The sequence below is a fragment of the Anarrhichthys ocellatus genome, unplaced genomic scaffold (genome assembly GCF_004355925.1).
Source record: "Anarrhichthys ocellatus isolate YVR2014 unplaced genomic scaffold, GSC_Weel_1.0 scaffold122, whole genome shotgun sequence".
NCBI classification, from domain to species: domain Eukaryota; kingdom Metazoa; phylum Chordata; class Actinopteri; order Perciformes; family Anarhichadidae; genus Anarrhichthys; species Anarrhichthys ocellatus.
This window is the reverse complement of record NW_022280152.1, coordinates 6,466-17,078: the sequence shown is the minus strand read 5'-3', so window position 1 is coordinate 17,078 and position 10,613 is coordinate 6,466. Positions and strand designations below refer to the sequence as shown.

The 10,613-nt window shown below is 43.1% G+C and overlaps 1 protein-coding gene across 1 annotated transcript in view; it reads right to left on the bottom strand.

The window, feature by feature from the left end:
• The window catches only part of LOC116399673 (transcription factor COE3-like), a gene marked incomplete at its 5' end in the record, with an annotated part of 29,748 nt that extends 19,460 nt beyond the window's left edge, over window positions 1–10,288 (bottom strand). The window contains one exon of the mRNA XM_031876994.1: window positions 10,190–10,288. Coding sequence (XP_031732854.1) covers window positions 10,190–10,288 — 99 coding nt within the window. The remainder of the gene's footprint in view (window positions 1–10,189) is intronic.
• Window positions 10,289–10,613: the final 325 nt, after the last annotated feature.

The window sequence follows — 10,613 nt, the reverse complement described above, 5'->3', positions numbered from 1 at the left end:
CCCCCCAAACAAAAACAACCCCCACAAATCCACCACCACAGAAGAAGAGCAGCAGATCAATCGATACCTCTTCAATGATCGAATACGAGTATTGATCGGACAAACGCAGCAGGTGAAGCAGGTGTTTCTGATACTCTGCTCTGATTGGCTGCAGGTCTGAGTGAAGAACAGCAATCAATCCAAGATCAAAGGTTTTCCAGCTTTAAGAGCCTGAGAACCTGAAATAAATATGATTCATATCAAATAAATATGATTCATATCGTATTTACTATTGTTATTATCGCCTGATGACGTCATGGAGACTGCTTAGAGACTGACGGTGTGTTCGAGGACACTTCAAGAAAATAACCAAGTTTCATATCCACTTTCACTTCAGAGCTGAAACGATTCGTCAATTAATCGATTAGTTGATTGACAGAAAGAATAAGTGATTTTTCTTAAATAGCTAAAACACTTTTTACATCAAAGTAAACTGAACATGTTGACTGTTGGTCGAACAAAACAAGACTTTTTAAAGACGTCAACTTGAAATTTTAACTATTTTCTGACATTTTAGAGACAAAATGAATAATAAAGAAAATTCAAAAATAATTAAAGCTGCGAGCAGCGATGAACGGGCCCTCGCAATCTGCAGCGCGTCGGGGTGCCGACGGGACTCCGGCCTGCGCGTCCGAGAATGTCCGCGACCGTCGGATGGCGCGTCCGCGTGGACCGCCTGATGCTGGAATTGATGCTTTGCAAATAGTCCGACGCTTCCTGTATCCGCTGCCTGGCGCTACAGAACGCGTGCAAACATGCATCATGTAGCTCTGTGTCAAGTGTAAACCACATTGTGTAAAAGTCATGTAAATCGGATGGTTTTTGTCACAAAATCCAGATTTCCTTTCGCCAGCAGGTGGCGCTGTGAGTATTAGGGGAAATTAGCTTGTAGACATCCTCAGGCCATGAGTGTTATCAAGCATGTGAAGTTTGGGACTGTTTGGAACAAGTCCAGCTGAGTTACATCAGCTTTTTTCATGGGGAATCACGTAAAGTAGCCACCCGCTACGGCTAACCGATTCCGTCAAACGTAAAGCTTTCGATAACTTTAATCACAACGGTCTTGAGATTGTACTGACCAAATTTGAAGAGGATCAGACAAATTCCCTAGGAGGAGTTCGTTAAAGTATAGCGACTAGAAATAGGCCAAATTCTATGGAAAAATGACTTAAAAATGAAGATTGGCGACTTCCGGTAGGGTTTAGAGCATGGTCCTAAGAGACTTATTTTTAAGTCTCCATAGGATACATGTGCGTACCAACTTTCATACATGTAGCTGAAACGTAGCACCGGGGCTGCTCTTTTGAAATATTGTAGGGGGCGCTATAGAGGCAATTTAAAACGGCGAAGCCAAAAACCCATATACACTATGTCTGCCTCTGACCTATGACACATGTACAAAGTTCCATGAGTTTTTGAGCATCTTAACCCACTAAACCATCAGCTTCCTTTTTCATGGTGAACGATGGGTCGCCACGGCAACAGCCTTCAACGAAAACGCACAATATTCATGATGATGCATCATCAATGTCTTGAGGCTATCCTTACCAAATTTGAGACTCATCAGGTCACCTGGCTAGGAGGAATAAATAAAAGTATAAAATATGACATTTCCTTTAGCCAGTAGGAGGAGTTATTGAATTTTTGTCAATTGAAGTATGTTCAAGCTTGAAGTAGCATCATGCATAAGAAGTTTTGTGCGGATTGGATAATGTACCTTGGAGTTATAACAACTTATAAGAACTTATTTTTTGATAAACAATGAGGCAAAATGGCCGCCACGCCACGTCAAGGTTCTTCGATGAAAACTCTCGAGTTTGATAACTTTTAATCACAAAGGTCTGAAGAGCATCCTGACCAAAGTAGAAGTTGATCGCATTAAATCTCTAGGAGGAGTTCGTTAAAGTGCGAAGGCTGAAATCTGCAAAAAGTGACAAAAAGCACAACTTCGTGGGTTTACTGTAGCGCCCCCTAGTGGTTGAATGCAAAACAATTCTCAGGGTATGTTACAGGATGCGATGTGCACATATGCTGCAATTATTGTAATTTTAGGACAAACGGTTGAGAAGTTATGTGTATTGATATTAAGCCACGCCCCTAAGACGTTTATTGGTCCATATCTTGTAAACGCTAAGAGCTATCAAAAAGCTTTTGATAACTTTTGATGATCTATATCCAGTAATGATCCACAACAAATTGGGTAGTAATTGGACCCAGCATGTAGGAGGAGTTTGCAAAAATGTGTTTTACACTAAATTCAATATGGTGGAAAATCTAAGAAGGCGGAGCTTAGGGGTCTGAGAGGCTTTTTTTTTAATCTAGCGGAGTCGGACATGTGTGTCGAATTTCAAGTAAATCAGACATACTGGCCGAGGGGCGTCGCCGGTCCGATTTGTAGGGGGCGCTAGAGAGCCATTGTTTTACACCGGAAGTTGCATCCTTTTTCATACATCTATTTTCCCAAAAATCCCCAAGTCCCCAAAATCTGGTGAGTTTTGGAGTATGGCAAGTACCCCCCAGATGCTCCCAAAGTTCTCAAATAAATATCATACTAATAACCCCTACAGTTTCAATAGGGCCTTCGCAGGCCCGACGTTGTCGGTTGCTCGGGCCCTAATAATAATCCTCAGTTAGAGGCAGAAGCACATAAAAAAGTAACATGAAAATATGAATAAAGTAATCAGAAAGTCAGAAAATTACCAAATTTGTGTTATTTTTCTGACAATGTCCACGTGTTCTTCTTCTTCTTCTTCTTCTTCCTTATTATTAACGGATGATCAACTTAAAGGCATCGGAGTGACATTGATTGTGATTTACAGAACATATAACTGAACATAGGACTGAACGTGTAAAATAACCACTATAGTCCTTAAAAACAAACACTTTATTCTCTTCTCCATCTGAACAAAGTGAAGTTGATTTTTTTTTTATGCATCAGATTCAGTTTCAGTGCTCTGCTGGATGTGTTGTTATCTGTCAGAGCGTCTAATTGCCTCCACGCTGCTACACGCACACACACACACATACACACACACACATCAGCTGCTCGGCCACGCCCTTCACACACACACACACACACACACAGACAGCGCCATTGGATTCCTGTCAGCGCGAGTGCCGGCAATCAGAGCGCCGGGCGCTTTAACGGCGCTGAAAGGCCTGCCCCGATCGATGCGGTAATGCACTGGCTCCCGGTTATCATCATCATCTCTTATCACTGACCCACACCTCCGAGAGAGGGAGGGGGGGAGGAGGGGGGGAGAATATGGGAGAGGAAGATGGAGGAGAGAGGGATGGGAGATGAAGAGGAGGAGGAGGAGGAGAGGGTCTCTGGGTGTTTCCCTTCAGCTGTGAGGAGATGGATGGAGTCAGGGAGGATAAGTGGACTTCTAAAACAGCTCTGAGACGGAGGCAGCTGATTGGCTACTCTTCTCTAAACCAATGAGGGGTTGGCGTTCAGGACATCTGGTTGACGATTGGCTGAGATGTGGAAGAAGTATTCTTTACTGTAGTAAAAGTACTAATACACTGTGAAAGTACTCCACATGTAAAGTACCTGCATTCAAAACCTCTAAACTGAAGTTAAAGTATCTAAATAAAGTACTCAAAGTATTGATTGATTAGTAGAATGTTTGACTATTATATCTGATGTTTCTGGATTAATATTCCTAATAATATTTAAGATGTATTGGGGAGAAGTAGAAAGTACTGAAGTACAACGAGTCTTTTTATAAAACAGTATAAACATCACCTCAATGTACCTGAATGTATTGATCCATTCACATAAATATGATCACTGCAGCTGTTTGTCATATTTCATATTTGTTATTTAAAAATAAGGAGTACTTTGTGTATAATTTCACTGTAACATGATATGAAAACTGATTGAATCTCACTAAAAAGATCTACATGTATGTTAGAAGTTCTCCCTGATATCACCACCATGATACTACACTTCCCATAATGCAATGCGGCAGTGCTGTCTTTCTGTTGAGACGTTGTCTTCTCTCCTCCAGAGACACAGACGATGTTAAACAAGTGTTTTCTATCTTCTTCTTCTTTACGTGTAAACGTGGTGGAATGCTTCTTTTAAGTTTCAGCCCCGTTTCAATGGAAACTACAAATAATCACAGATACGAGACTTTAATCTAATCTGATAATCTGACGGATCCAAATTCAAGTTGGGTCATAAATTAAAGGAGGAGAAGAAGAATGTGAGGACTTCCTGAGAGAATATTCACAGGAAATTAAAACACATTCCAGTTAATTTAGATGTGAACGTTTAACACGACGAAATAAATCCATCATGTCTGAACACCAGCTGGGTTCTGACTTAGTTATTCATTTAAGATTTCTTTAGAGACTTTTTGAAGAAGTTACAACATCAGAATTCATAAATCACCTCAGAAATATATCGTTTTATTTATAAAATAAAGGCCGTAAGTGTTTCATGTGGAGGACTGCGGCTGTAGAGGTGTGATACATGAACACACACACACACGCACACACACACACACGCACGCACACACACACACACGTACGCACACACACACACACGTACACACACACACACACACGTGCACGCACACACACACAAGAGCTACAGGGAGTTTACAGGTGGAGAGAAACAAGACTCTGGTTCATCCTCAGTGGGTCTAATCAACTCACACTGAGAGGAGGAGGAGAGGAGGAGAGGAGGAGGGAAAAAGGGAGGAGGAGGTAGGAGGAGGACAGAAGAACGGGAGGAGGAAGAAGAAGGAGGAGGAGGGAGGGAGGTAGTAGGAGGAGGAAAAAAGGAGGAGGAGGGAGTGAGGAGGAAGAAGAGAAAGAGGAGGGTGGAGGACGAAGAGGAGGAGGAGGGAGGATGAAAATGGGGAAGAGAAGGAAGAGGAGTAGGAAGGAGGGAGGATAGAAGGAGGAGTCTTCAGAGAGAGAAAAACTGATCTGAGACAAACAGTCTGTGTTTTTGTTAAATAATTAAATAAAAGGATATTTTTCTACAGTGTAACACGTCTCTTCCTCCTCATCCTCCTCTTCCTCACTTCATGGTCTGATCACTCTTAGGACCATGATGAGCAGCGGTGCATTAAGAACACAAGAAACTCTGATTTATATCAGGTTTGGATCAATTTAACACGTTTGTTTTAAGATTCAGAAAAATGATCAAAACATCCAAAATACTTTCAGGTTCCCTTACCTCCTCTCCTGCCTTCTCCCTTATTTCCTCCTATCATTCCCTACCTCCTCCTCTCCTCCCTTATTTCCTCCTCTCCTTTCCCACCCTCCTCTCCTTTTTTTACCCCCTCCGTCCTTACCTCCCCCTCTCCGTCCTTACCTCCCCCTCTCCGTCCTTACCTCCCCCTCTCCTCTATCACCTCCTTCACTCCTACCCTACCTCCTCCTCTCCTGCCTTATCTCCTTCTCTCCTTCCCTACCTCCCTATGTTTCTCATGTATTCCCCCCCCCCCCCCCGCTCCTCTCTTGTGTAACATACAGACATAAAATATAACTGTTACATGAATAAAGTGAGAACTTATGGTGTTGTAAATACATACAGAGTTTGGTTGGTGTCTATAGAAGTGACATATTAAATCTCCTTTAAAGCCGTAAATAAAGTACTAATATTAAACACATTTTAAAGATGATCCTCTGTGTGACGGACACAAGGACCTGTAAATAATTCACATCTTCTTCTTCTCCCCGTAAACAGAAGGAGCTCTCACTACCTCACTCCTCTCGGAGGCTGCACCCTCGTGACCTTACCCTTCTTCAGTCCATCTCTTGACATATTCCTCCTCTCCCTCTCCTTTATATTTTCCTCCTCCATCTATTGTCTTCCATTGGTTTCTAGGGGCTTAATTACGGGGGGCCGTCTCCGTGGTTGAGGAGGTTTGGGTGTACGAACAGGGGGATCAGCGTGACCCTCGAGGAGAAGCCATCAGACAGCGGCCTTAACAATGATAAATCACCCCGAGCAGAGAGCTACAGATACAGCCGCCGCCCCGCTGATCTCTATAAAATATGGATGGACCAGCGCGCCGAGCGGCGAGGAGCCGAGCCGGATTCTCCAGATTAGCGATTATCAGGCGGAGGGTTATTCTAACGAGGCGGGACGCGGTGTGGGGTTAACTCCATCCACGGGAAACCGATTGAAATTCAGCTCATGAACTGAATATCGGTCATTATTCTCAATGAGAGAGCAGGAAATGTCCTCATTCATGAAGTGGGGTTGAATTAATAATCCCTGAACGGACCGTACCCCCCCCTCCGCCCCATGAGTCAGGATGGGGGTCAATGATCAGAGCTAAAGGTGCAAACCGCAACACGCCAAACACGTTTAATCTCCACCTCTATGTTCACGAATCACCAGGAAGTAGACGGGGGGGAGAAATACATGTCCTGTTCAACCGGAATTCATTTTAATACGTTTTCTGTTTGTTTTTCACCACAGAACGTACATTATTTCACAAAAATCTGCATATTTTAGGGTTCAGGTCGCAGCAGAGAGAAGTGAAGCCATAAAATCTTTATATTTACTGAACAGAACCTCTTTAAATATACCTTAACATTTTTTTTACTTTAGTAAGTTAAAAGCTTTAAAGAGCAAAGTGAAGCTCTACATTTAGCCTTTGCTCTTACATTAATAATTTATTGTCCAAATTAAGGGACAGTTGAGGCATTATCTTCAGATATTTAAGGGATTTAATATTCTCTTCGCAGCAGAGAGAAGTGACACCTTTAAATATTTATATTTACTGAATATAACCTCTTTAAATATACCTTAAAATCAAGCTTTTTTTTATTCCAGGTTAAGGTGGAATCAGTAACTTATAAGCTTTAAGGAGCAAAATGAAGCTCTAAATTCATTTTTGTCTCTTAGATTATGACTATGATGATTATTGTACAAATTAAGGGACAGGTGAGTCATTATCTTCAGATATTTAAGGGATGTTTATATCGTGAAGCCATCAAACAATCTTAATATTTACTAAGCCTCTTTATTCATTGATTAAAATGAACCAGAATAAAGTGGACCGCTCAGAAAGCTTAACAGACGAAGTGAAGCTCTAAACGTAGTTTTTAAAATAACCTTCGCCTTAAAAGGCTAAGAGACGTCTGAGGCGTTATCTTCAGGTATCTGAGGGAGCGCATAGGTTCACGGCCGTCTGTCAGACAGACGGCTAACAGGCTGTGAGGCCAACTGGTCACTGATGACCTCTGGGGTTTCTCCTGGATCAGGTTCAGGCCTCTAATTTCATTTCCAGTCTGGCTCGGCTGCAAGCGGACACCTCAGCGTCCGTCCAGCCGACTCAGAGAGAGGACTCACGGCCGCTAACTGTTAGCATGTTAGCATCTCCAGCTCTGTTTGATTGGCAGGTTGTGTGTTGGTGTCACAAATGTGAACGGATGGATGACTGTAGCTTGCTAGCTAACAAGATATGCGTTCAGTAAATCAGACTTGGGGTTGTTGTTTTATTTCCCTTTTTGATGGAGCTATGCTAACAGTTTCCCCCTGCTTCCAGTCTTTGTGCTAAGCTAGGCTAAACTCATTTGAGATAAAGCTGTAAACCCAATCTTCTGAACAAAACCCAGCTAATAGATCGGTGACTAGGATGTTAGCTAACAACATCCAGCATTAAACCAGAAAGACTTGGAGGTGGACTTGATGAAACTAGGCTAACAGTTCCACCCAGCTTCCAGTCTTTGTGCTAAGCTAGGCTAAACTCATGTTAGAAAAATATGCAAACCATGACTTCTAGCTCTAGTGAACAAAACCCCAGCTGATAGATTGTAGACTAGGTTGTTAGGTGGACTTGGAGGAGGTAGGCTAGCAGTTTCCCCCTGCTTCCAGTCTTTGTGCTAAGCTAGGCTAACCCTAATCTTTGAGTTGATTCCAGAGCAGTTTCCCCATCTTTCAGACACAATCAGCTGTGAGTTTTCCTCTCTCCTGGTTTCCATATTTTACCGTTTATGTTTAGGAGAACAATCACTCTGCTCTGCACCCACAATGCACCACCTGACGCCCTACAACGAATCAATCTGCTCCGTGTCGCCGCCTGAAAACCTCGCCGTCCAAACATCTCTTTCCATCCCTGCTCCTGTCCTCTGCAGAGCGGGCGGCAGGTGAAAGCAAAAGAGAACTGACAAGCCGAGTTAACCCGTCGCTTGCTCGGTCACATGACCCCCCCCCCACAACACGGCGCCCTGTCGCCTCATCGGCCGTGAGTCCAAAAAACATCTTGGAGGAAAAAAAACCCTGTGGTCTTATTGAGTTTTCCTCTGAATAAATAAATATTTAAAAGGCGGAGGGCGTTTGACGTCCCACTCTGGCTGCAAATCAGGCCATCAAAGGGGCCAGACAATGTGTGCTCACTATTAGTATCAATTTACAAATAAACTGCTTTTTTGGTGACTGGATCTCCGATGTCAGATTTTGATAAATGGTTTCAATTTGGCAGCTGCTTTCGAGTGTCAGAGCCCATCTGACGCTCGCCACCCGCCGCCCGCCGCTCGCTGCCTCAAGGAATCTGCCTCAGTTAGACCTCGCAGCCGGCAGCAGCCAAAATAATCTCTTCATACTAACCAGGGCAGGTGTGTGTGTGTGTGCATACTAATGTCTTTCTGTGGGTAAATTTTGAAACCGGGCACATTTCACTACCGATGTTTTTCTACACAAATCTTAAAAGGGGGCTTCCTGTGTTGTGTTTTCTTTTACGCCATTAACTACAAATCACAGGCACTCTTCTTCACTGTTTCCAAAGCCGGCTGTTGTTTAATAGATTTTTAAATGTGCTTTCGCTGCCTTTGCTTTCTTTTTTTCCAGGCAGCTGGTTTTCATTCACTACAGATAAAAAAAAGAAAAAATCCACCTGCAGAGACGTCAGATTAAACATTAAATGTTACCAACTTTAAGAGTCTACAGCGTCAACAAGAGATTATTTTTTATCTATAAGCGCCTTCAAACTAACAAAAATCCAAAGAAATTCAGTTTCCTGTGACATAAACAAAGAGGCATTTAAAGGGATTAAAGATCAAAATTGTTATATAATAATAAATATAACAGTTGAATTATTAATTTGTAAACCAATCTGCATGTTTTAACTGTGATCCACAATGAATAGAACTGGCGATGAGATTTTTACTCCAACTGCGTTCAGACACTTCCACTGATATCATTTTTTTCAGTTTGTACACCTGAACTCGCTTCAATTTCTTTCAACACCTTCGTTCAACAGAAACTTCCAGCTCAATGTATCACAACTTCAACTATTTACAGCCCTTTTCACTTAAAATGAAACTTGAACTATATTCAGAAATTCCATTTTTAACTGCCACTTCAACTTCCTTCAGTATTTCAATTATTGCAGATGTTTCAAATTTTCAGCAGTGAGTTCGTGCACATTTTCCTCTCGTTCAATACTATGTTTCCTCAAACTGGTTTGATGTCGTATTAACTCATAAAATTCAGTTAAATTACAGAATTCTGGAGAAGTTTATCTGATATTTACATCATCGATAAAGTATATTGATCAAATTTCTAGACAAATATTTACAGGTATAAGTGACGAGTATGTTTTCATGAGTCTATCCAGGAAGTGAATCACTGACCATGGACCAATCAGCTCTCATCACCTGCACCACCCTGAACCTCCACCTCCATCAGCGACTCGCCGCCGTCCAAACCTTCCTCCTCGCCAGTTAAGGGGGGAGACAAATCGCAGCAGCGGCAGGATTTTGCTCCCATAAACAGCTGTTTCCTGTTTGAAGGATCAGGACCACAATCTGCCCGGCTGGCAGCGAGGAGGGCCGGGCCGTGCCAAGAGTGTGCTGAGCAGAACCGACAAATCCAATCAAGGCACCTCGGTCCCGCGCTGCATTAAATAGTACGAGAGGACCTTAAAAGTCGTGTGCAGGTGGTCTACGGCATCCACAGAGGGACAAACAGCCACTTCACATTTAAATCAGCCGTTAATGTGGCTGTTATAAAACCTGATTAAAAACACTCAAACGGCAGCTCTGACAGACAGGTGCATTCTGGGACGTACCTGACCAGACCAGCACAGGGCTCACTTCCTGGCCTTTGGGTTTGACCCCTGACCCCTGACCCTGAGCACAGGCAGCAGTGACTTAATGACTCGTCTCCACTGACCTTAGGTAACCTCTCGGGGTCCCCGGGGTGGCGAGGGATGACCTTCTGTAGCCTCTGGAAGCCGTAGTCGATGGTGGGCTCGTTCAAGGCTGTGGGACGGAGAGAGAGAGAGAGAGAGAGAGAGAGAGAGAGAGAGAGAGAGAGAGTGAGAGAGGGGTGAGGACGACCGAGACGAATTCAACCTGACACACAGAAACACACCGAGCATCACAGAAACACACACCGACATCAGAGTGACACACATATAGCAGGTTTTTCTTTAATTCCAGTTAATTTCTAACGGAGTTCGTCCAAACAGAGCGACCACAAATGTCCCAGCTCCACTGCTGCAGGAGGGCCTGCCTTGCTCAAAGGCAGACAGAGTTATTTCCATTGACATAAGCAACGAATGATCACTCATCACACCTTGAAGAAACGTAAGAAA